The sequence below is a fragment of the Camelus bactrianus genome, chromosome 2, assembly GCF_048773025.1.
Source record: "Camelus bactrianus isolate YW-2024 breed Bactrian camel chromosome 2, ASM4877302v1, whole genome shotgun sequence".
In the NCBI taxonomy this organism is placed as follows: domain Eukaryota; kingdom Metazoa; phylum Chordata; class Mammalia; order Artiodactyla; family Camelidae; genus Camelus; species Camelus bactrianus.
This window is the reverse complement of record NC_133540.1, coordinates 45,411,685-45,438,184: the sequence shown is the minus strand read 5'-3', so window position 1 is coordinate 45,438,184 and position 26,500 is coordinate 45,411,685. Positions and strand designations below refer to the sequence as shown.

Here is a 26,500-nt window from a genome sequence, read left to right as displayed (position 1 = left end):
CTAATACAACATATTTCAGCACTAACACTCATTTTAATGATCTCAACATAAAATATAGATTAAATTGCATTCCATATATTCTGTTTGGTAAATTATGGACCAAAGAAATAAATTTTCCAAAGGGTTTCAAACAAAGCGATTTTTTACAAAAGGTTTCTTGCTTAAGGGGGACAAATGAGTAAAAATCAACATGGTCGTAGGCAGCTGAAGTTTACTTGTGAATTTTTTGGTTAAATACTTTAATAAGAAACAAACTGTAACAATTCTGAATTATAGTCCATAAACTAGGATAAAAATAACCAGAATAAAAAGGGTCAAAACACACTTCATCCCCTAAATGCTTAAAAAATCAGCATTTGGCATAGGATAAAGGTGAGCTCAGCTTAGGTTTACTTGCTAAAAAAGTATCAGGAACTTATCATGCACTTAGTTAAGTCAATACTGAGACCGGTATCTTCAAGTATCGATTAAAACCGCATTTTTCGAACTTTTGTGAAAGGTGTAAGGGGATCATTCCTGTAAAGGGCCAAATGCGAAATGAAGTGGCTTGGTTTGTGCATCACTGTTGGAGTAAAAAAAGATCAGTAGGCAGCTTGCGTTTCTCTAACACCTTCACCAGAACCCACCGGTTGAAGGCTCCGGGCAGCCAGACGCCCTTTCTCGGAAATGGGAGCGCGTCTCCCGGTTTGGCGGGACCTACCGCCGGCTCCCGCCTCCCTGGCACCCCTCATTCGGCCCAATAAGGCTGACGCGGGAAAGGGGCGAGTCCCAAAAGCTCAGGAGGGTGAGGGAGCCTTCCCCCAACATCCGCTCACCTGCTTCCGGGTAGGCTGTCGCTTAAGAGCGGCTCCTGCTCAGCCTTGGCCTCCAAACTCGCCATAGTCACTGCTCCCACAAGGCTTGAGGCCAACTCTCGCGACACCTCCTGCTCCCTCTTATTCCCGGCGACCCGAAGCTGTCAAAACAGGCCCGTAAGTGCGCGTGCTTGCCAGGCGACCAGAAGTGGGCGGAGCGCCCCAGGTCAGAGGCGGGGTCACGTAGGAGCAGATGAGGGAGTTAAGGGCGGGGCCTTAAGTCCTTATCCTCCTCCCTGGATCCGCGCCTCTCGGCCTGCAGAAACGTTGGGAAGAGTCAGAGAGAGTTCGGGGGCGTGTCCAAACAACCTCCCGGCCCAGGGCTCGGCCGCCTCTCTACGCTTTCCTGTCAGCTACCGCTCATTCCTCAGTTCCTGGAGAGGCCGCTGTCGCTGCTTTTGGGGCTCAGACGGAAGGCAAGTCCCGGGTGCCTAGATTGCGGCGGCGCTGGAAGTCTCGGGCAGCTGGACAGCAGGAGTCCGCCGGGCGGCCAGTGAGTAAGTAGCCGGTCCAGGCCGCACTTCCCAAGCCTCTTGCTGCGCTGCCTACGTGCCAGAAGGCAGGGACTGAGAGCGGGAGGCGCGGGGGTCTGGAGCCTGGGGCGAGGCGGGGGTCTTTCTGGTGGCCCGGTTGAGGTGGGCTGGTGGGCTGGTGTGCTGTCCCTGCCCACTGTGGAAGGTAGAGGTTGCTACGCAGTGTCGTTACAAAGGCACCTTACCCATAGTGCCTTGTTAGGACCTGGACTGAAGATGGGGTCCAGCCCTTTCTAACCTACTGATCTTCAGACTCGAGCCCCACTGCCGCCTGCGCGGGCTGGGGGCTTCAGCCTTGCAGGATGACACTCAGTGGAGCCTACTCCTGTAACCTGAGGGTTAGAAAAGGCACAGCAACACTAGATTGACGATGACTCCTTTCATCACAAGGAAAATAACATTTTTAGAAAATATGTTATGGGTTATTTTTGTTTGTTTTCAGTAGATCTTGGTACTGTTACTTTCCTGGTACTTAAATATAAACATCTTACGCCTACAAGCAGGCTTGTAAGCTAATTGGTAGCAGTAGTCAAGTGTGTCACAATCACTGTTTTATTAGCACTAGATACATTCTTATGTGATTTCATTTGATCACAGCTGTCCTATAAGATAGGTAAAACAGACCCATTTCTATTTTACAGAGAACTAAGGCTCAGAAAAGTTAATAACTTACCCAGAGTCATTCAGTGTGAAAGTGGTAGAGTGGGGACCCAAATTCAGTTGTTTCCCACCAATATTTATGAGCACTTATACTATGCCAGGCCCTGTACTAGTTATATGTTGTATGGTATATGCCGTCACTTTTGATCTTTGTCTTGTTTGTGACCTTGTGTATATCTTATCAGACACATACCACTGGTGAACAGCTAAACTTGAAATGTGTTTTCTGTTAGTTCAGAATTATCTTCTGAATCTAGACCTGACGTTATGTACCTGGATTTAGTCTTGCAAATCTGTTTATAACAACTCACAAAAACATATCAGATTCTTATGATTGGTTCCAAGAAGGTACATGGGTAAAATTAGTATTTTTTTTCCATAATGTTGCTATACTGTATCTCTGGCTTCTTTTTAATTTTTTTAACTTTTGAATTATTTTTTGGTTTAGAAAAGTTTTTATTGAGTTATAGTCAGTTTATAATGTGTGTCAATTTCTGGTGTACAATACAATTTTTCAGTCATACATGAATATACATATATTCATTTTCATATTCTTTTTCACTGTGAGCTTGAATATATTTCCCCATGCTCTGCAGTATAAACTTGTTTATCTATTCTTTATATACCTGTCAGTATCTACAAATCTCAAATTCCCAGTCTATCCCTCCCCACCCCCTCTCCCCTGGTAACCACAAGTTTGTATTCAATATCCATGAGTCTGTTTATGTTTTATATTTAAAATCATTTGTCTTCTTTTTTTTTTTTTTTTTTAGATTCCACATATGAGTGATATCATATGGTATTTTTCTTTTTCTGGCTTACTTCACTTAGAATAACATTCTCCAGGGACATCCATGTTGCTGCAAATGGCATTATGTTATCGTTTTTATGGCCAAATAGTATTCCACTGTATAAATATACCACAACTTCTTTATCCAGTCATCTGTCGATGGACATTTAGGTTGTTTCCATGTGTTGGCTATTGTAAATAGTGCTGCTATGAACATTGGGGTGCAGGTGTCTTTTTGAATTAGGGTTCATTCTGGATATATGCCCAGGAGTTCTGGCTTCTTTTTTAATCTCTGGAGTCTAGCACAGTGTATGGCATATATATATATTCAACAAAGGAGCTTTTAACCAGTATTGCACCAAGCAGAATGGTTGAATGAATACTTTTTGAATTAACTCATTTCATCCCTATAATAATCCTCTGAGGTGGGATTGTCTCAGGCATAAAAGGAAATTGGAAGTATGGAGATTAAGTAATTTGCCCATGGTCATACAGCTAATAAGCAACAGAGCTAGAATCTAAGAAACAGGACTCCTGACTATAAAGCCTGTGCTTTCCACCTACAGCCTTCCTATGAAAAGAATGTCAAAAAGAATCTTTTCTCATATCTCTCAAAATATTTCAAAACAGATAATCAATTTTTATATAAATGAAGTAATTTCCTATTATATATTCAGCCAGCTATTATTCCCCTTTTATAGGTTAAGATGGCTTACTCAAGGTCACACTGCTAGTAGAGGAACCTAGGTCTTCTGACACTGCTATTTTCCATTGCTGCCTCCAAGTGATGACTTTAGATGGCAAAAGTACATGGACTGAGTACATGTACAACTGGTGAAATCTAAGCTCTGTGTGTTGTACCAATTAAAAAAAAAAGCAAGAAAAGAACAAATTTCTTAGGAACATAGACACACAGAATACTCAAAGTAAACATAAAAAAAAGTTTTAAACACTTATTTTTTAAAGCACATGGAAAAGAAGAACTAAATTTGAGATTCAGTTATTTGCTAAATGTTTCACATAAGCATACAAGACAGTCCACCTGTTGGATTTCCTTAGATGACTGCTTAGAATAGATAGCAGATAGACTGCTAGAATAGATACCCCTCTAAACAAATAAAGTTCCAGTTTTCCTACTCTTCTCCAGTGTAAGATTAAAAGGAATTAAATTTGTCAAGGTAGGGTAGTCGATTTTCATAGTGAATATCTGGGGTATCTAAGCTCTAGTATAACTTGATACTTAAACTTGCCTTGAAAATAAGTGACTTAAAAGTGAAGTTATAAGATAAAAATTAGATCTGCATTTTTGTAAAGTTCTTGTTCATGGTGGTATTTTTTTTAAATTTCTTTTATGCCTTTGAGATATGAGGAAAGCAGTCTAGAAAAAATTAGGGTTGCATTATTTAAATGCTTAAGTACCAGAGTGTTAGGAGATAAAAGTACTAGATGGCATAATAGATACTGAGCATGACTTTTAACAATAGAGTTCGTTTCTTAAAAAGACTTAATTCTTGGCACTGAACTAGAATTTCTATTTTTGTTTCACTTTGCTTTTCATTTTTTGCTTTGGCAGTATAAAAGAGTAGATGACAATTGTGTCAGTTTGGCTTGATACACACTTTCAAAGTGGGTCCTTTTTCTGCAGAAGCTAACTGGTGTCAGTCCAGCTTAGTGTGGAGGCTTTAAAAAGTACCTGATGTGGCTCCAGATGGTGCCTCCTGTAAATTGGAGTTATCTATATGCTGGACTTGGATTATGATCTGTTCATGGTAACTCTGGATAGCAGTTAACTCTGCCTAGAAAGACTGACATGTTTGCAGCGTCCCAGAAAACTGGTCTTTTATATTGTTCTTGGGACTAAAATGGGATTTAAGCAAATCTGTGTAATGCCAAACTCTAGAACCAGAGTTATCATAAGCTATGTGTGTGTTTGATTTGCTTTCTGTTCCTCATTGGTCAGTTGTTTACTGTCAGGTAAATGTAGCAAGGAAAATGCTGACTCTAGACTTGGAATGCTGACTCTTATGGCCTATATTACATGGAATTAAAGTGGTTTGGAAGCTTTTCTAGTATAGGGTTGAAAATTAAAAATGACTAAACAATTTAGGCACCTAACATACTACTTTACAAAATACTTGAAGAGTTCATTTTTCTCAGGTCCTTTCTTGCTTCTCTGGCAACTTTCTACTTTTCCATGTTCGTCTTACCTTGTTTTTATCTATTATAAACCTAGAAGAATATTGTGTAGAAAAATGAGTTTTCTCATGAACAGTTTTTAGTACTTTTCTTCTTTTTGTAAATGTGAGTGTTGGAATTTTTTTCTTTTTTACACTAACCTGGATTCTGCATATTGCTGTTGATGCCAGGGATGTTATAAAGGAAAATATTGGACCCTTTCTTTTCCTACCACTGTAGAGAAAATAAGTGGTCTGTAATACTTGCAAAAGATAATGAAGTCCTGTGTTATAATGACATGCCATTGTTCTGCTGCAGTTTAATAAAGGTATACAACAGTGTATCAGTGCTATCTTTTGAACAATTCCAGAAAGACCCAAGGAGTAAAATAGTTAAAATTATCATTCATCACTCAGAATTGTCTTTTCCTTATGCTATAGAATGCCCCTGAATAGAGTTGCATATCTAAATATATAGAGTTCATCTCTTATTTGGAATATGGAACACTAATTGAGGATATTGGTAATTTGGTAAAGAATAAACTGTGCCATTTCCACCCCAACTGGGTATACTCAATTCAGCTCTGACATTAATCACCAGCAGATTAACACCACAGGAGTTAGTGCAGATGCCCACCAGTTAAGGGCTCAATCCTCCAGATGCCATTGCTTCCAATGCATGCCACACTTCTGACTGACTTGGCTACAGATGTGGGAATTTCTGTGACCCCTTGGATTAATAATTTGCTAAACAACTCAAAGAACTAAAGAAACCACTTGCTATACTTCTTCTAACTTTATTATAAAGGATACAACTTAGCAACAGCCAAATGAAGAGATGAATGAGGCAAGTTATAAGAGGAAATGTGAAGCTTCCATTCCCTTTTACCCTGGAGTCAGTGTGCATCACCCTCCAACACATCATGTTCATCAACAAAGAGGCTCAACCATGCCTTAGTGTCCATGATTGATTGGGTCATTGCCATGTGATTCGACTCAATCTCCAGCTCCTTTCCCCTCCTGGAGGTCAGGCTGGACCAAAGTCACCCCTCTAATCAAAGGGTTGGTCTTTCTGGTGACCAGACGGAAATTATCCTGAAATTATCTAGAGCCCCACCATGAGTCACCTCTTTGGCATAAAGATATTTCTATCACTCAGGAAATTTCCAAGAGTTTTAGGAACTCCACACCAGGAAAGGGGGTCAAAGACCAGATACATTCTTTATTATACCACACTGACGTTTACCCTTCAAAAAAAAAAAAAAAAAAAACTGGTCAAGCAGTTTAAATATATACTACATATACTTACTTGATTTTAATAATTGCACTAAATTAGAAAGTGTGTATAATGAGGACAGCATTTCAGAAGCCAGTTTGCCTTTTACCATTTGCTTAATGAATAAAAAACAAAGTACTAAAATGCAAGGGTTTTTAACAAAACTATTTTGTTTTGGGGGTTTTTTGGTTTGCTTTTCTGGGCAAGTGTTTTTGAGTGAATGGAAATATATAAACATGATTTAGAAAATTCAGACAAATTTTCACGAACTCACATGCTTATAAACAAATGTTTATTCAGGTCTGTGGAATTTGTTGTTTATTTTCCTATTGGTAGGAAAATTGGAAGAAGGTATTGTCACCTATGACACTGAAAGCCCTGCAGGTATCAGCCCAGACATTCTGCTCAAAGGCTGATTGAAATTCACAGTTGGTTTCTCCCAAGATGGCAGAGAGTCTCTAAGGTGGCCCTTTTGATCCCATCTTCTGATGTTTACTCCTTTGTGTAATCCCCTCCCTTTGAGTGTGGGCAGGACCTGTGATCTGCCTTCTAACCAACAGAGTATGGCAAAGGTGATCGGATATCACTCCCATGATTATATTATATGATATGGCCAAGTTGATAGGATAACACTCCCATGGTTACATTGTTATGTTAGACTTTATCTTGCTAGCACACTCATTCTCACACTCCTGTTGGCCATGAAGAAGTAAGCTGTTATGTTGTGAACGTCCTGTGAAGAGAGCCATGTGGTAGGGAAATGTGAACAGCCCCTAGGAGCTGAGGCTGGCCTCCGGCTGACAAACATCAAAATAATGATGACTTAAATGACTTAAATTATGCAGTGGTGTTTTTTTGAAGATAGCCTTGAGTTCTGTTCTAGGATTTATAGAATAATGAACTACTGCTTACTGAGAAAGCTGTCAAGAGGGAAAGAAAGTAACAATTTACTTCCTCTGGAAAATTATGTAGAGAGACTACCAAATTAACTCCAATTTCTAAATTTTTTTCATATTTTTTGTTGTAAAATACACGTCACATAAAATGTACCATCTTAACCATTTTTAAGTGTACAGTTCAGTGGTATTAGATCATACTGTTGTGCAACTGTCCCCACCATCCATCTGTAGAACTCTTTTCAATTGAAAAACTGAAACTGTATACTCATTAAACAATTACACCCTCCTCCATTTCCTCTTCCCCTGTCCTGCCCCTCAGCCTCTGGTAACCACCATTCTGCTTTCTGTTTATGAATCTGGCTGCCTCATATAAGGCTGAATCATACAATACTGTCTCTAGGTACCTCATATAAGTAGAATCATATAATATTTGTCTTTTTGTAACTGGCTTGTTTCACTTAGCCTGATGTCCTCAAGGTTCATCCACCTTGTGGCATTTGTTAGAATTTCATTCCATTCAAGTGGTAGAGCACATGCTTAGCATTCATGAGGTCCTGGGTTCAATCCCCAGTACCGCCTCTAAAAATAAATAAATAAATAACCCTAATTACCTCCCCCCAACAAAATAAAAAGAAAGAAAAAAGAATTTCATTCCTTTTTAAGGCTGAATAATATTCCATTGTTGTGCGTGTGTGTGTGTGTGTGTGCGCGCGCACACACACATGATATTTTGCTTATTCATTAGTCCATTGATAGACACTGGGGTTGCTTCCACTTTCTAGCTACCAAATTCTAAATTTTGAGAAGGCAGACAGTTAATCCAAAAGGCCTGAAAGAAGGAGTCAGATGTCCGAGGATACATATGTTAAAATGCACAGTGGCATTTAGACACAGGCAATGGTCTGGTTAAACAGTATTCTTCTAAGGAAGATGGTCAAAATTAGCATGGATTATCTAGTAATTTCTTCAGTTTTACCATCAGAGTATAGAAATAGCTTTTCTTAGAAAAATTAATGGGTGATACAAGTAGCTTTTAAAGTTTTCTGCTGATATAAATCATTAATGAAAATATAAAGAACAAAGGTTTTGAGTGAAAAGATATTCACATTATTTACAAATGGAAGGTGCAAAATAAGGATTTAGTCCAATGTTTCTAAGTGAGAATAAGGTTTTTGGAGTCTGAGGACAAAAAGTAAGAGATTGCAATGGATGCAGTTTGAGTCTTCCTCTCTTATATCACAGAACCTAAACCATACTGGAAAACCAAACCACATTTAAGAAGTGCAGCCTTCCTGGAAAAATCCATCCCTTGTTGGGAGTGAACACATCTTTCCCCATGAGAAGAGTCTGTGCCAATCCTGTTAGGTAAATGAAATAAAATCATAAAAATAAAAACTTAATAAAAAAATCTTTAGTGAGGCCATAATATGGTATTGATTGAGCAATGATTAAAAAAGAAATGCTTTTTATCATTTATCCTGAAAGCTTCACTCTGTACTGACTTTTTTAGGGTTATTAAAGATTAAATAATGCTGAGAAATCAAAACATTGACAATTTTTTTAAAAGTTGGAGTACAGTTGATCTACAATGTCGTGTTAGTTTCAGATGTACGGCAAAGTGATTTAGTTATACATATATAGCTATTCTTTTTCAGATTCTTTTCTATTATAGATTATTATAAGATATTGAATATAGTTCCCTGTGCAATATAGTAGTTCCTTGTTGTTTTACTTATTTTATGTATAGTAGTGTGTATCTGTTAATCCCAGACTCCTAATTATTGCTAGCCCCTCTCTTTCCCCTTTAATAACCGTAAGTTCATCTTCTAAAAAAAAAAAAAAAGGCGTACGGTAGACAGAACATGATTAATTAAATAACTAGTGTTTATTTTAGATAGAACACTAACTTTAAGTCTACCCAGTGACATAATGAATTCTTTTAAAATCAATACCTGCATTTTATTTATGCCATGTTATAGGATTTCGATAATTTATAATTATAATAAATATAGTGTTTTATAGTTGTGTCTTTGAATTTTTAACATTATTGTGACATTTATGACATACCTATGATTAAATTCTTATCATGCTTGGACTTTGACTTTACTAGGCAACAGCAAAAGGTTGTTCAGCAAACTGTGTGTTAACATTAGAATACCACATAGCTGTAAAATATGTGGAAATGTGTAATTGAGGAGAGCTTGAGAATAGTATATAATTTCATAGCAAGTCTTTAAAAATTGTTCAGTCAGAGAGAGTCATTTAAGAGCTTGGTGCATTAAGGTAAAGGGATTCTTAGTTTTTTTCCCCCATAAGATTAAGCTGAAAACAAAGGTTGATAGGTTTAAGTAATAACACATAAAGGCTTAAACCATTGGCATAAGAATTAATGAGTCCCCTCTCTGATTAGCAGTGCAAATGAATTGAGTAGGAAGATCATGGAAATCAAATTTTTAAAAATTATCTACATTTCTCCTTTGTGAACCTTAAATTTTGACTATATTTATAATAAAAAAATTGACTATACTTTTGTAAAGTGGTTAAAGTAAGCCAAAAAATATATTTTATCATTTGTAAGTATAAGCTACTTGGAAGCTTACATCATTCAATTCTGGATTAACTTTCCAACTGAATATTGAAAAATTTTAGAATGTTTTAGGAAAGTTTTAAAAATATTTTTTTCAGAGGAAGTGGCAAATAAATAAGTCCATAAGGACTTTTCAAAATGATTTTTGCTTTTCTTTTTTTAAACTGGAATTTATTTTACTCCTATAAACTATAATAAAGTCTACAGAAATTCTAAATGATTGATTGATATTTGATAGATTGATTCATTCAACACATTGATATATTAACACTTCTACAGTAATATCTTGATACAGTAATGCTGACAGAAGCTCTGTGTGTAATCCTAATAGAATTTCTTCATATTTAAAGGTACTGTAGAACTACTCTTAAAAACCTTATGAGAAATCATCTTGTGGACTTTTTAATTTAAATTAATAGACTTTATTATGTATAACAGTTTTAGGTTTATAGAAAATTTCAACAAGATAGTACACAGAGTTCCCATATATCCCTTCTACCCTTCACAGTTTCCCTGTTACCTTCTTGCATTAGTGTGGTATATTTGTTACACTTGATGAACTCAATATTGATATTTACTAAATAAAGTCCATAGTTTACCTTAGCATACACTCTTTGTGTTATACAGTTCTGTGGGTTTTGACGAATATATAATATCATATATTTACCATTAAAGTATTATACAGAATAGTTTTCCTACCTTAAAGTCCTCTCTGCTCTTTTGTCCATTTTTCAATTGGCTTGTTTCTTTTCTTTTGTTGAGTTTTGAGAGTTCTTTATGTATTTTGGATACAAGTCCTTTATCAGATAGATGTTTTGCAAATATTTTCTCATAGTCTGGCTTGTCTTTTCATTTCTTGATGGAGCTCATTTTTAATGAATGTGTGTTGAATCAACCAGTTTCTTTAAGGTCTTGAAATATTTGCTGTATTTTCACTGACTATGGTCTCTCGTGTATTCGTCTGAAAGTTTACAGTTTCACTTTTTATGCTTAGCTCTCTGATCCAATCCACGTGGATATTTTTTGTGTGTACTTAGTATGAGGCATTGAGATTTAATTTTTTCCCACATGGATAACCAATTGCCCTGACATCTATTACTGAACTTAGTAATAACAATACGTTTTAATACTTTGTTGACTCACTTGTGTTTTCTCTGTAATAGTCATACTCTTTGTGTGCAATGGCAGGCTTTCTCCCCCTTTTCTAATCTTTAAACCTTTTCATTATTTTTTTTTCAGCTTTAGATATCTTGTTCTGTTTTAGAAAGAAAGTGATAATAGTGGGAATTCTTATCCCTCACTTTTAAGGGAATGCTTCTAAAATTTCATCATTAAATATTATACAGTAGATTTTTGTTTTATATCATATCAAATTAATCATGCTTTCCTACATTCCTAGATTTTTTTACTTTATACTTATGTCTGGATGCTGAATTGTATCAGATGCTAGGAGTTTTTGTTTGCTTGTTTTCTTTGTATCTCTAAGATATGTCTTTCTTTCTTGTTTAGTTAATGTAGTAAGTTATTCTAAACTATTCTTACATTCTAACCATAAACCCATCTGAAATATCTATTAGTGTTCTTAAAGAATTATTTGGGTTCTCATTGTTTTTTATTTTCTATTTTGTTAATTACTACAAAAGGACTGGTAATGATCATTGAATACAACTATCTCTAAGACTAAGAATATGAATATAAACTCTGAAAATGTAGAATTGATATAATTTATAAGAGTTAGAAGCAGAAAAGAAAGAGAAGGTAGAAAGTAGTGATTTCCTCAGCCATCACAGTCTGTGATAGAGATATCATTTAAAGACTAGAGATATTAGTATATTTAAAGGTATAAAGATAAGCAGTAAGAAAAAATATGAACTAAAATTGGGTGGTGGGGTGAAGGGAGCAAATATATCTTTCATTATTTATCAGCAGGACTTAATAAATACTATATAAAATATGGAAATACAGGTTTGAGTATTAAATAGAATTATAAAGATAATCAGTAATATTAGTAAGTATAGCACTTAAATTTGCTAAGTGCTGTTTAAGTGCTTCACGTATAGTAACATTTATTTCTCATACCAATCCGAGTTAAGTCCTGTCATCATCCTCATTTTATGGATGAGTTACAGAAAGGATAAGTGACTTGCTCAAAATCACACAGTAAAGGAACTCAGGGAGTTTGCCTCTAGAGAATGTGCTTTTAACCACTATGGTATATTGCATCTTAAATATTTCTCTCTCTCAAGGGGAAGGGTACAGCACAGTGGTAGAGTGCTTAGCACACATCCTTGTGTTCAATCCCCAGTACCTTCACTAAGAAATAAATAAATAAACCTAATTACCTCCCCACTAAATATATATATATATATATATATATATACAAATAAAATCTCTTTCAAATTTACATACACTCAAATGTAAAGTGATTTAATGTGAATGGTAAAAAAAAACTAAAGACTCAATAAAACAAAAAAAGAACTAAAACCAAACCATTATCATAATAATAAAAATATAAATGGGCTAAGCTCACTTATTAATAGAAAAAAATGAGGCAGGCCTATACATCCTGAAATTGAAAGAGCTTTGTGGGTATTTTAACTAGGCAGAGTGAGGAAGAACCCTCAAAAAATACTAATATATAGTTGGTCTCTTCTGTGTTTAAAAAAACACACCAAAAATCCTAAAATCTGTGTATGTGTATAAATGGATAGAACAAGTGCTCACAGGTGTACAGCATTAAGAGCAGTTACCTTTTGGGAAGAGGGGAAGCTTAGCAGAAGTGAAGAGAGACTGCTCAGTTTTACTCTGTATATTTTTGTATTGTTTGAATTTTGCCAAAAAGGTGTTACATAACTCAAGTAAAAATTTGTAAAATGTTTACAGGTAAAGAAATAACATCAACAAGAGAAAGGTCAGAAAGAACAGTATACAAACTGTTAGCACTAAATATCTCTGAAAAGTAGAATTAGAGATAATGGGAAGATTATTTTCCCCTATTTTACTGTATATACTTCTGTATTGTTTGAATTTTAAAATGTTACAGTGAGAATTTTTGAATTAGAAAATAAAGAAGAGAATATATGATCATTTTCTCTTGCCTTTCCTCTACATAATTTGTCTGTTCCTGTCCTTGGAATTCATCTTAGCTGTGCTTCCCACTTGCTGTGTGACCTTAAGTAAATCACCTATACGCTCTGTGTCACAGTTTCTTTGTCTTGGGGTAATACATCTTCCTTCATAAAATTGTTGGGAGGCTTAAACAAGAATGTGTGAGAGAGAGAGAGAGTATGTGTGTGCATGTGTGTGCGCACGTGGTTTTTAATGGTGCCTGGCAGATAAAATAGTACTACATAAAAATTAGCTACTCCTCTTGTTCAGCACATTTTGAGTATTCACTACAGTCACTGTGCTGAGGATGGGAAGATCTTGTCGCAGAGGATTCAGTTTACTGAAGCTCAGGGCTCTACTTCATCTTCTCTACTTTCATCCCAGTTTTTTGTTTTTTTTTTCTCTATCTGTATCTTATTTCCAAGAGAATAAATTCAAGGTTCTAGCAGAATCTCATTCTTTAATTTTTTCCCAATCATATTGAGGAATTGTATAATTGATATACAACACTGTATTACTTAAAAGTGTACAACATAATGATTTGATACATGTATCTATTGTGATATGAGTACCACAATAAGTTTAGTTAATAATGTACAGCATGGTAACTATAGTTAACAGTACTGTTTTGTATATTTGAAAGTTGCTAAGAGAGTAGATCAATCTTTAATTTTTTTCCTGATATATAAAGAGATGGTTAGAAAACTGACCTGTTGACTGAAATAAAAATTATTAAAGTCATTTAAAATTATCTTTTATAGATGTTTGTTTGCTACTGATGGGTGTGAGCAAGTTAGATATTCTATACCGGAGACTTCTTCTCACCAAACTTTTTATCAGAGGATGGGGAAGGCCAGAGGATCTCAAAAGGTAAGCACTTTTTTCTGAAGGCTTGTTCTGAATTTGTTGTTTTAGTAAACATTTAAAATTTCATATCAGTTATAAAGTCCTTTACCACAAATATAAAGTGGTGAATTAAGTGTTAAACTGCTATATAAAAAAGAAATTATTTCCTTTTCTCTATTATCTAATTATTTTTCTTAAGTTTTAACCTGTATAAGCATAAATTGAACTAGTTTTAAAGTAATTCAGATTTTAAAATAAAGAGCTCTCAGAAATACAAACTAAATTTTTAACTTTGGTAAGTTTTAAGTTGATTAGAATTTCCAGGGACTGAGCTTTCTTGGGTAATTTAATTTATAATGACTATAAAACTGGGATATAATGTAGTTCATGGAAATATCTGGACTTATGAAAATCAATTTTCAGTATTTGTTTCTTTAATTTTGAGTCTTAAGTACGTAATTATTTTCTGAACAATGATATTTCTCACTTTTTGTCTGAGACAAAATGTCAAGCTTGAAAAAAATACCCAACAGCCTAATCTTTTTCTTTAATGTTAAAATTAAATTTTAATATAGTTTATGTACTGGAGTTGCTAATTCTTAATTACTTTTCATCAGTCTTAATATAATGGGAATAAATACTGAATTTTTTCCTTTTTCCCCCCTTACTATAATAGACTCTTTGAATTCAGAAAGATGATTGGAAATCGAGAAAGATGTCAGAATCTGGTTTCCAGTGATTATCCAGTATACATCGATAAGGTATTCAAATGAAAGAAATGCGATTATAGAAATTCAGGTTTAATATAACTATGTGACAAGAGTAGGTTGAATGGTATAGTAAGATAACAATGAACTCTAAAACATAAGTACAATATAGATTTTTCATTTAATATTTTTTAAATGCTATGTATCCTAACTGAATGCTTATATTAACTATATATACATTTATATTTGGGAGCATATATTTAATACTTACCTAGATATAAGAAAATATTTAGGGCTGGATCTTTTTGAGCCTCATCTTTTATTTTTAGGCTCAGGAGGGTTAAAGTAAATTATTCAGTGTTTCAGAAGAATTATAAGTAACACAGGGAAGGGCTCACATAGGCACCTCTCATCTGTATGGCCCACTGTTGTCAATGGCAGGTTACCCCTAATAAACTCCTTTACTATTTTCCTCCTTAAAAAAAAATTAATACAGGGAAGCACTCTAGTTGGAGAATCAGCACAGGAGAAGCTATTATCAAAACAACTGTTAAATAATACCAGAGATATGTTACGGGATATAGTTAATTGCTGAGAGAAGGATAGAAAGAAAATGCTATAAAATTAGAGAATATGAGAAAATATATTTGAAATAGTTTTTAAGCAAGCATATGTTTTTCTGTAAAATATTTCTAGGTTTATGTAATTGGATGCTTAAAGTATTATTGAGGGGGGTTGCAAATTGTTGGGCTTCACATCCCACTGCCTTCAGCCAAAATAACTCTACTTTCACGTCTTTTATATATTGGATATCTTTAGAAGACTGTGTTCTTCAAGACTTTTCACTGCTAAGAACAAAATTTTATAATTTGGAAATACCTTCTCTATACCATATGGCTGCTCCCTCTGTATCTTCTGGATTTAGGACATTACTCCCTCAAATTTTGCTAAATATTTCCATTTCCTCTGTTTCTTTTTTTCTATTAAAAAATCATAGGCTTAAAATAAACAAATGTAAAGCACACCAAGTAAAGATCAAAACTCTAATCTGCCACTTTCCACCCCCTAATTTCATTTTCCTACCAAGAAGGAATTACTGTTGGGACTTTAGAATGCTTTCTTATATATATTCTTCCTCTCCTCTTTCCTCTCCTAGCCTTATCTGTCTGTCTCTTCTCTCTGTTTTTAGAGATTGAGATATATTTCACATACATTAAAAAATCACCTTTTTAAAGTATACAATTCAGTGTTGTTGTTTTTTATTATTACATTCCCAACATGTGCAACTATCACTGCCTAATTCCAGGATACTTTTACTGCACCCCAAAAGAAACCCTGTACCCTTTAGCTCACCCCCACTTCCTCAGCCTCCCACCTGTTGGCAGTCACTAATCTGCTATCTCTTTGGATTTACCCGTTCTAGACATTTCATATAAATGGAATCATTCAGCATGTGGCCTTTTGTGTTTGGCTTATTTCACTTAGCAAATTTTCAAGATTCATCCATGTTTTAGGATGTACCAGTACTTCCTTCCTTTTTATGGCTAAATAATATTCCATTGTATGGATATACAACATTTTGTTTATCCATTTATCATTTGATGGGCATTTGAGTTGTTTCTGCTTTTTAACTATTATGAATAATAATGCTGTGCATATTAATGTACCAGTGTTTTTGTGGATGTATGTTTTCAGTTCTCTTGGCTATGTATCTAGGAGTGGAATTACTCAGTCACAGGGTCACTCTGTTTAGCTTTTTGGCAACTTTCCCAAAGTACACCATTTTACTTTCCCACAAGCAGTGCATAATGCTTTCAGTTTATCCACATTCTTATTAATATTTGTACTTGTCCTTGCCATCCTAGTGGGTGTGAAGTGTATTTTACTGTGACTTTGATATGCCTTTCCCTAATGACTATGATGTTGAGCATCTTTTCATGTGCTTATTGGCCATTTGTATGTCTTCTTTTCAGAAATATCTATGAAATCCTTGCCCATTTTTAGTGTTGAGTTGAAGCTTAATTTTTGTTTCTATATTATATATGGCTCTAAAAACTTTTTTTTTTTTTACAAATTTGCCATTTATCCCAACACTGTTGAATTAATATTCCTTTTCACATTAGTTTGTGCTACTTCCTTTGCCAAATAATTAATTCTTCTAAAATACATAAAAAGAAAACTTTGAAACTATAGGAGGCACAAAGATGAGTAAAATGTAAAGACTTCTTGGATTAAAAATTTCATATCATATACATCTTAAGTCTCCTTACCATTTTCAAAACAATGCAATGCAATTCCAACTAAATACTCAACTTAGACTTAAGGTCCATAAAATAATCCTAAAATTATTTTGGGAAGAATGTATATTTGGGTTTTAAGTCATTTGCCAAAAAATATGGAGTATTTAATAAATGACGTTGACACAACTGGTTAGAATTTGTGTTTTTTAAAAGCTGGAGATACTTAGCTTCCAAAGATACAATTTTTTTGTTTTAGGTTTTAATGAAAATATGTGGTGTTTTCCTGCTAATTTAATTTTGGTCTGGTAAAGATTTTTTTATTTAAAAAAAACTATTTGAGGTGAAAAAAGTTTAGGTGTTGAATATTAGTAAATGTCTTTGCTATATATGTAAATATCACATTTCTCCTTTTTAATATGTGACTCATTACTCATTACTCATATGTAATGACATGACTCATTACATCAGTAGATTACCTGAAAATGAGCCATTCTAACATATATGATGTCAACCCTTATTTGATTGTGGTAAATTATTTTTACAATTTGTTGGTAAATTGTTTTTGTATTTTTTTGTATATTGTTGAATTCTTGTAACTAGTATTTTACTTTGTTATTGCATGTCATTATACAAGTGAGGTTTATTTATACTTTATTTTCCCAGCTAGACTGTAGTAAAGGATATAGAAGGAAAATAAATGTGAGTACATAGGAGACATGTCTTTGGAAAGCAGAATGGGGCAAAAGGGTACATAGTAGGCACTGAAAAAAAAGTTTTAATCGAATAGAACTTTTTTTATATATAGGAAAACATCTGTTATAGATTAAGATATCTTAGCCCTGGTGTATACATCTTGGGTTTGCTTTTGTTTTAGATAGAAGAGCAGTCAGACTGTAGGATCCTAGATGGACACTTTGTTTCCCCCATGGCCCACTATGTGCCTGGTATCATGCCAATTGAATCTGTTATTGCAAGGTAAGAATTTTTATTCAGAGAGTTAAAGTAGTAGGTTATTTATGTTCATTTAAAATTATAATAGCAATGCCATATTACTTCAGATTACTTAGTATTAATTACAATAATTATTTAGCATTAATTCCCATTAAATGTGGTATCTTGGAGAATAAAAATATAGAGCTTTAGTATGCATTTGAACCTGTTGTTATCAGCTTAAAATAGACTATTATAAATATGTTTTATATAAGCCTCATGGTAACCACAAAGCTAAAACCTGTAATAAATAGATAAAAGATAAAGATGAAGAAATGTAAGCATACTATTGCAGAAAATCATCAAATCACAAAGGAAGAGACAAACAGAAGAAAGGAACAAAAGAATTATAAAACAGCCAGCAAACAGTTAATAGAATTGCAATAGTAGGTCCATACCTATCAATAATCACTTTTGATGTAAAGGACTAAATTCTCCAATCAAAAGATATAGAGTGGCTGGAAGGATAAAAAACAAGGCCCCAAAATGTATGTTACCTACAAGAAACTCACATCAGATATAAGGACATACACAGACTGAAAGTGAAGGAATAAAAAAAGATATTCCATGCAAATAGGAACCAAAAGAAAGAAGAGGTAGCTCTACTTATTTCATTCAAAATAAACTTTAAGACAAAGATTGGAATAAAGGACAAAGAAGGTCATAATATAATGATAAAGGGGTCAATCCAGGAAGACCATATAACATTTGTATTTATGCACCCAACATAGGACTAAATATATAAAGCATATTAACAGATCTGAAAGGAGAAACAGACAGAGATATAATAATAGTAGGGAACTTCAGTACCCCACTTTAAACAATAAATAGATCATTCAGGCAGAAAATCAGTAAGGAAACTTTGGAATCAAGACACATGTTAGACCAGACAGACTTAAAAGAAATTTACAGAACATTGTATCCAACAGCAGCAGAATTTTTTTTTTCAAGTGCACAAGAAACATTCTCCAAGCTAGATCATATGTTAGGTCACAAAACTAGCCTTAATAAATTTACAAAGATTGAAATTACATCAAGCATCTTTTCCGGTCACGTTGGTATGAAACTAGAAACCAATTAAAAGGAGAAGACTGGAAAATTCAAAAATATATGGAGATTAAACAACATGTTACTGAACAACTAATGAGTCACAGAAGAAATCAAAAAATAAATTTAAAAAATACCTTGAGACAAATGAAAATGGAAATACAACATACCAAAACTTACGAGATACAGCAAAAGTGGTTTAAGAGAGAAATCCATAACAATAAACACCTACATTAAAAAAAAAAAAAGATCTCAAATAAACAACCTAACTTTACTCCTCAAGGAACTAGAAAAAAACAAACTAAGCCCAGGTTAGTAGAAAGAAGGAAATAACATAGAGAGTGGAAATAAATGAAATAAAGACTATAAAAATAACAGAAAAGATCCATGAAACTAGGAGTTGGGTTTTGCAAAGATAAACAAACAGACAAACTTTCAGCTAGACTCACTATGAAAAACTCAGAGAGGACTCAAATAAATAAAATTAGAAATGAAAGAGGAGCCATTACAACTGATATTACACAAATACAAATGATCATGAGACTGCTATGAACAATTATATGTCAACCACTTGGACAACCCAGAAGAAATGGATAAATTCCTAGGGACATACAACCTACCAAAACTGAATCAAGAAGAAACCAAAAATCTGAGCAGACCAACTACTGATAAGGATATTGAATCAATAATCAAAAATTTCCCAAAAAAGAAAAGTCTAGGACCAGATGGCTGGTGGGGGGTTGGGTGGCGGGTGGGTATAGCTCTGTGGTAAAGTGTGTGCCTAGCGTGAATGAGGTCCTGGGTTCAATCCCCAGTGCCTCCATATAAATAAATCAATAAAAACCCAATAATCCACCCCCCCCAGAAAACACCACAGATGGCTACACTGGTGAATTCTACATGTAAAGAAACATTTAAAGAAGAATTAATACAGTCTTTCTCGAACTCTTCCAAAATACTGAAGAGGAGGGAACACTTACTAACTTATTTTACCAGGACAGTATAACCCTGATACCAAAACAGGATACCCTCCCCCAAAAGAAAATTACATGTCAGTATTCCTGATGAATATAGATGCAAAAATCCTCAACAAAATATTGGCAAACTGAATTTAACAATATACTAAAAGGATTATACACCATGATCAAATGGGATTTATCCCAGGGATGCAAAGATGGTCCAATATCTGCAAATCAATCAGTGTCATACACCTCATTTTAAAAATGAAGGATAAAAATAAGATGATGATCTCAATAGACAAAAAAGCATGACAGAATTCAACAGCCATTCATGGTAAAAACTCTCAACAGGCTGGGTACAGAGGAAACATAGCTGAACATAATAAAGACTATATATGTCAAGCCCACAGCTAATATCATACTCAAAAATAAAAAGCTGAAAAGTCTTTTCTCTGAGATCAGGAACAAAATAAGGGTGCCCATTTTGATCACTTTTATTTAACATATTACCACAAGTAAGTCCTGGAAGAAAACATAGGCAGTAAACTCCTAGACACAGGTCTTGGCAATGATTTTTTGGGATATGACTCGAAAGCAAATGCAACAAAGGCAAAAATAAAACAGTGGATTGGCCCCAGGCAGCCATGCAGGCGGAGGGGAGACGCGCGGGGCAAGCAGTTAGAGGTCGTGGGCTCTAGGGTGGGAGGAGGCCGGGTTCACAGGGGTGCTGCGCTGGTGGCGGCTGCAGCTGCTGCTGCTGCAGTGTCAGCGGGCAGGTGCATATGTCTCAGTGCCCACTCGCCAGGGGCGCCCAACGACCCTCTGTGGCACCTTCACACGCTGGAGACACACAGCCCATTATGGAAGTGCAGGGTTGAACATGGTGTACCTGCAGGTGGTGCTGGCCAGCATTAAAAAAAAAAAAATGGGACTACATCAAACTAAAAAGCTTCTACATAGCAATGGAAAACAACAAAATGAAAAGGCAACCTGTGAAGTGGGAGAAAATATTTACAAATTATTAATCTAAAGGGTTAATATCCAAAATATACAAAGAACTCACAACTCAATAGCGAAAAAACAAATAATGGGTTAAAAAATGGGCAGAAGAACTGAACAGATTTTTTTCAAAGAAGACATATAGTGGCCAATAGGTAAGTCAGATCTTGTCATAGACCCCAAGCTGAAAGACAAAAAAGGTAACATGAACGACTTTAAATCACAGCTTGTACAGCCAAGCATTATTCCTGCAAGGAGATAAAGCAGACTATCTAAAGAGTTGTTTTTCTAAGACTTAATCATATACATTGATCTTTACAAAATAAGAACATTTCATTATGCGTTTATAAAGTTGTGGTACTGAGTAAGGTAAAAATGATTACAATAAATTATGTGCTTATATTGTAATTGAATATATTAATACCCTAACACAGAGCAAATTTACAATATCTTAGTTGCCTTTGGGCAAACACTACTTTAATGAGTCAATTAGATTTTGGTATATGTGCTGCTGAAGCAAGCACAGTTAGAATTTGATATCAAAATTCTGAACAATCTTTTCTCTCAAGTAATTTAATTATGAAACTGTTATGAATTGAAAGTTTGTATTAAAAGCTTTTAAAGGAGAATTTCACTGATGTGTTTTATTTTAAATAGGTTCCAATTTATTGTGCCTAAAGAATGGAACAGCAAATATAGACCTGTATGCATTCATCTTGCTGGAACAGGAGATCATGTAAGACTTTATTCTAACAGCTTAATCCCTAAGTTGTTAACCTACTCTCCTTAACAGATACGGTTATTATATTCTTTAAGTATGTCATCTTTTCTTTCCTCAGCATTACTGGAGACGACGAACACTAATGGCTCGTCCAATGATTAAAGAAGCCCGGATGGCTTCTCTGCTGTTAGAAAACCCTTATTATATCCTTTTGGGATACCTAGAAATCTTTTCACTCACTCACCCACCCTATTTATTTACTTACTTACTTACTTACTTACTTACTTACTTACTTACTTACTTACTTATTTACTTACTTACTTACTTACTTACTTACTTACTTACTTACTTACTTACTTACTTACTTACAGATTTAGTAATCAAAAGGAATGGTAGATAGGAACCAGATTTTCCAAACCAGTTAAATTTAGTCAGTTCAGGAAATATTTAAGAAGCAAGAATGAAGTGAAAAATTGTTTCATGCCTAATTTTAAAATCAATTTAAGGATTTTGCTTCTATTGCATAATAGAAGTAAGCTGTACTTCTATTTCTTCTGACACTTATGCTGGATTTTAAAATTAGTAAGTCAAGCTTTTGCCATTAAGGAAACCCTCATGTTTTAAATGTGTTTACATTCAAGTATCAGTTGAGGTTTAGAACAGTTCTTAACTTAATTTTCAAGATGACGCCAGACTATTCCCAGAAGAAATGAAACTGATATACAGTTTTAAAGAAATGTTCAGCATTGCTGGTAATAAGAGAAATGTAAAGTTAAAGCAACAATTACAAAAGATTTCACAACAGGCATGAGGCTATTTTGAAATGAGCACTCTCGTTACTGATGACTGAAAATCAGTTCAGTCCTCTGGGAAAGCATTTTTACCATATGCATCAGGAGCTTTAAAAAATCTCATATTCCTTGACAAAGTGATTTTGATTATGGGAAATTTATTCTAAGGATAAAATATAAAGAAAAAAGAAAATAATAGAAAAGAGAAAAGATATTTTTGTAACATAATAGTAAGACATTAGAAATAGCTTAAATGTATAATAATAGAAAGTTAAGTAAATCGTGGTTCATAACACTGGAATGTTATACAATTGGTTGTTTTATGTTTATTTCTTTATTACTTGTTTTACCACTTAGTACTTGTATGACCTTGGATCTGTTAGTTAACCTTTTAGTACCTTAACTTTTTATTGGTAAACAGGAATAATCTCTTAGGTTATTCAGAGTATTAAATAGTTAATATTGTCTAGAACAGTGCTTGGTAAATAACAAGCATTCAGTAAATTTTAACAGTTATTATTAAAAAGTTTATAATAATGAATGAAAACTACTTACAGTGCAAAAATAGGATATAAAACTCTACAGTATGGAATAGGTATGCAAAAAAATCTAAAAACAGAAAATCTATTTTAAAACTGTGCAAAAGGGAAAATGCTGGAAAGAAATACGCCAAAATATTAATATGGTTATCTGAAGATAAAGTAGTTTTTCTTTTAATGTGCTTTTCTGTATTTTCTAGACTTTCTATAATAAACATAAATGGAAAAAGCCATAAACTTCATTTTAAAATTAAGTTGAAGATTAGACAATCCTGTTAAATATACTAAAAACATTGAATTGTACACTTTAAATGGGTAAATTTCATTGTATATGATTATATCTTAATGAAACTTTTTTAAAAAAGAAAAAGGAAAATAATTAAGTTGAAAAACCTGAGAACTTCTAAACAGCCTATTTGAGATGACTATAAAATAGTTATTTCAGCATTAAATTGTCTTGTATTGAACTGTTTTGCCTAAGTCAATGTGTTTTGAGACATAGAATGTACTTAATTATTTTAAAACTTTCTCTTTGACCCACATCCTTAAATGGCTGCAGGAAACCCAAGGACCAAATGTAAGTATGTGTTACCTTTATTTTTCCAGTCTTTATACTGAATTTTCAGCAGTCTTAAGATTTGGTAGTCTTCAGTTTTTAAGTTAAATATTCAAGTGTTATTGGAAGAAAAATTCTATTATAAAACTGTGGTAGGCGTGTTATCTTGAATTTTTATTTTAAGCTTTATGCATTTTAAATATCTGATGAAAAGATAAATAAGAAATTTTAATAGGCTGATTGAAGAGATATTATATTTGTCAAAGTGTAACCAAAGAAAGGATAAAATGTTTACCTTTTTAAAGTACATTTACTTACTTTGTGAAATTAAACACTACTATTTTTATTTTTGCAATGTGTAGTATAGGTAACTTGAAGGTACACTTTCTTTCCTGTCTTTTAAAATGATGAACTTTGAAGTCAGTTTTTTTGCATTTCTGTAATCTATATTGTGTGTGGGTTTGGTTCATTCCATAGATTTTTGACCCTAAACACTGGGAGGACAGCAACAAAAAACGAGGTTCTTGCTTTCATAGAGCTTATAGTCTAGTATGGGAGATAGATAAAAATCAATAAGATAATTCCAAATACTTATCAATGCCATGAGGAAAATGAAATGGGATAAAGAATACTGGGGGTAGGTGCAGGGTGGAGCAGTGTTAGATGTAAAGACATGATAAAATGAGAAGGAGCTACCAAGGAGAAGACTTGGAGGTAATCATTCTCAGAGAAGGAAGACTAAATGACAAGCCTGGTGTCAGCCCTTGGTGGGAGAGTAGTACAAGATGAGGTCAGAAAGGTAGGCAAGGGTCAAAGTACAAAGAGCCAGTTTGCTTTGAATTTTACTGTAAGTGCCGTGGGAAACCTCTTGAGAATTTTAAGCAGAGAAGTGATCTGATTTATGTTTTGAAAGGCTTACTCTGGCTTACTGGGGCAAGAGCAGCAGCAGAGAAATCAAGTAAGAAGCTACTGCAATAACACAGGGGGAAAAAGACAACTTTGAGGTGCTGGCAGTGGAGATGGAAAGAAGTTCTAATGGATTTGAGACATAATTTAGAAGTTGAAAGAAGACTTGTTAATAAATTGGATATCATGGATAAGAAATCAGAAGTTCTAACTTGGACATGTTAAATTTGTGATGACTATTAGAACTGTAAGTGGAGAAGTAGGGAGTTGGTAAGTGCTGGAGAGGTAGAGTTAGAATTCACTTATTGTTTGTGGTCATAACATGAAAAAGGTTTGGAGGAAAAGCAAGGTGGGGTAGAGGCAAACCTATATCCTGTGAAGGATAGGTTAGAATATACTTTGTGAAACCTTGTGAAAAATCGAAGTCTAGACTTAATAGTTCAAGAATTCTTATTCTGGAACCAAGCAATGAATTCAGAACTAGGTGCATCATTTTTACCCTGTCTACAGGTGGTTAAAAACCAAAGAATTTATTTAGTTGTAGTGAGACGCAGCATGAGCTTAATAGAAAAACTCTGACTTTGGAGTCATACAGACGTAGGTTGGAATTGTAACTTGCCATTTACTAACTGTATGGCCTTGGCCTCGCTAAATATCAGTTATCTCATTTATAAAGTGAGAAAATTATCTAATTTCTTCCATGCAGAATTGCTGTGAGAATTATGTTTATAAGATATCTCATCAGATATTATGTACCCAAGAAATATAATACTCCAGTGTATTTTATTTTTCTCAAACAACTCATCCTAAGTAAGAAATGGCTTGCAACTTAAATAATAATAAACATTCTCATTCTCTCTCTCTCTCTTACTCAAAGCCATCTTAAGCCTATTTTCATTGAAAGTGGTTGAACAATTTGACTGAGTCCACTGTTAAAAGTAACCTCTGTCCAAGAACCTACATCAGTAACTTCTATATAAAAGAACCAACTGAAGTGGACTTGAGAATTCAAACTTCCATTCCAGGCCAAAATAAATAATCAGGGAATTATGTGATCATAAATAGACTGGAATGAGGGTTGGAAACAAATATAAGGATAAATGGGCTTTTTTATAATGAAGCATGAATATAATCTGTTTTGACAGAAGATAATATATTTTCCATAAAGAAAAAGCTACCTTACGGACTTAGAGCTCTAAGAGGATGTGGTAGGACAGTGGACATAAGCTCTTTGGGGGCCAGAATTCTGTTTTTCATAGCTTGGCATTCCTATGGCATCTGGTTCTTTGCACATGATCATAACCATTGATAAAATGAATTTTTGTATACTTTGACAAGGTTTCATCTAGGAGCTAATTATGTCAGTATGTCTTTATATGAATTAAATTTTGAAAAAACAGATTATAACTTGGTCACTTTAGTAATAAAATAATATTTTTATCACTATATAAGAATGGTTCTGGATTCTAAAAATATGTATTTAAGCACTTCTTATAAGGATATGTACTTATATGTAAAAATCAGTTTCTAAAACAGAAAATTTCAGTTGAATTGGTATTTATTTAAATTAATCAAAACATGTATTTTTATAAAAATGTATTTTTCTAATATATTCATAAATTAGATAACCTGTGAAAATAAGTAACATTTAAGATTTTGGTAATACAAGAGCCTAGTATTAGGCTAAATTCTTTTACATTGCTTTTTTAAAAAATGTATGCTTTAAGTTCTATTGTAATTTTTTTTTCTAAGAAGGGAAAGTATAAATTTATTTTTCCTTATATCATTAGTGGTAACTTAACTAAAACTTGACAGTATAGAAAAAGTATTCTCCCGTAAATATTTTAACAGTTTTAAGTTCTGTCAGATAAATAAGGTATTCTTTTCTGGACTTCAAAATTGTTAAATAATTGAAATTCAATAAAGACTATATGCTGTAAAACGGATAGAACTTTATAAAAATAAGATTTAGGCAATTAATATGTAGAATAAATAATGTTAGCACTATTCTAATTTCATCAATTTATTCCATTGTTTTACTTAGCTAACTAGTCTTTTAAAAGAAAACATGAAGTCTGGCTGCCTGTTGTAAATTTGCATGTGTTAAAATATAAATACATAAGAATAAATAATTTTCTTTTTTGTTTTGTGAGGCTAGAAGGTCCAGCTTAAAAAATGTGTCTGACCTTTTTGTGATGGGAGGAGCTCTTGTTTTAGAATCTGCAGCTCTCTTGCACTGGCTAGAGAGGGAGGGTTATGGACCTCTAGGAATGACCGGAATATCCATGGGCGGACACGTAAGCATCTTTATTTCAACT

At 33.9% G+C, this 26,500-nt stretch overlaps 2 protein-coding genes across 12 annotated transcripts in view; one reads left to right on the top strand and one right to left on the bottom strand.

The window, feature by feature from the left end:
- MFSD8 (major facilitator superfamily domain containing 8) overlaps nucleotides 1–26,500 on the bottom strand; it is a 103,698-nt gene that overhangs the window by 51,375 nt on the left and 25,823 nt on the right. For 6 of the 7 annotated variants that reach the window (XR_012511948.1, XR_012511936.1, XR_012511943.1 and 3 more), the window contains exon 1: nucleotides 816–1,016. Coding sequence is in view for 3 of the 7 variants with exons in the window: in XM_074378791.1 (XP_074234892.1) it covers nucleotides 816–880 (65 nt within the window). In the remaining 4 variants the exon portion in view is untranslated. Of the gene's footprint in view, nucleotides 1–815; nucleotides 1,017–26,500 lie in introns of those variants that run through there. The other variant, XM_074378794.1, reaches the window with a different exon arrangement.
- The window catches only part of ABHD18 (abhydrolase domain containing 18), a 37,242-nt gene continuing 11,846 nt past the window's right edge, over nucleotides 1,105–26,500 (top strand). Inside the window, exons 1-9 of one of the 5 annotated variants that reach the window (XM_074341098.1) lie at nucleotides 1,106–1,351; nucleotides 8,429–8,551; nucleotides 13,643–13,751; nucleotides 14,404–14,488; nucleotides 17,549–17,649; nucleotides 21,327–21,405; nucleotides 21,509–21,595; nucleotides 23,272–23,297; nucleotides 26,341–26,479. In XM_074341098.1, coding sequence (XP_074197199.1) covers nucleotides 13,660–13,751; nucleotides 14,404–14,488; nucleotides 17,549–17,649; nucleotides 21,327–21,405; nucleotides 21,509–21,595; nucleotides 23,272–23,297; nucleotides 26,341–26,479 — 609 coding nt within the window. In that variant the 5' untranslated portion in view covers nucleotides 1,106–1,351; nucleotides 8,429–8,551; nucleotides 13,643–13,659. Of the gene's footprint in view, nucleotides 1,352–8,428; nucleotides 8,552–13,642; nucleotides 13,752–14,403; nucleotides 14,489–17,548; nucleotides 17,650–21,326; nucleotides 21,406–21,508; nucleotides 21,596–23,271; nucleotides 23,298–26,340; nucleotides 26,480–26,500 lie in introns of those variants that run through there. The other 4 variants (XM_074341100.1, XM_074341095.1, XM_074341105.1 and 1 more) reach the window with 4 other exon arrangements.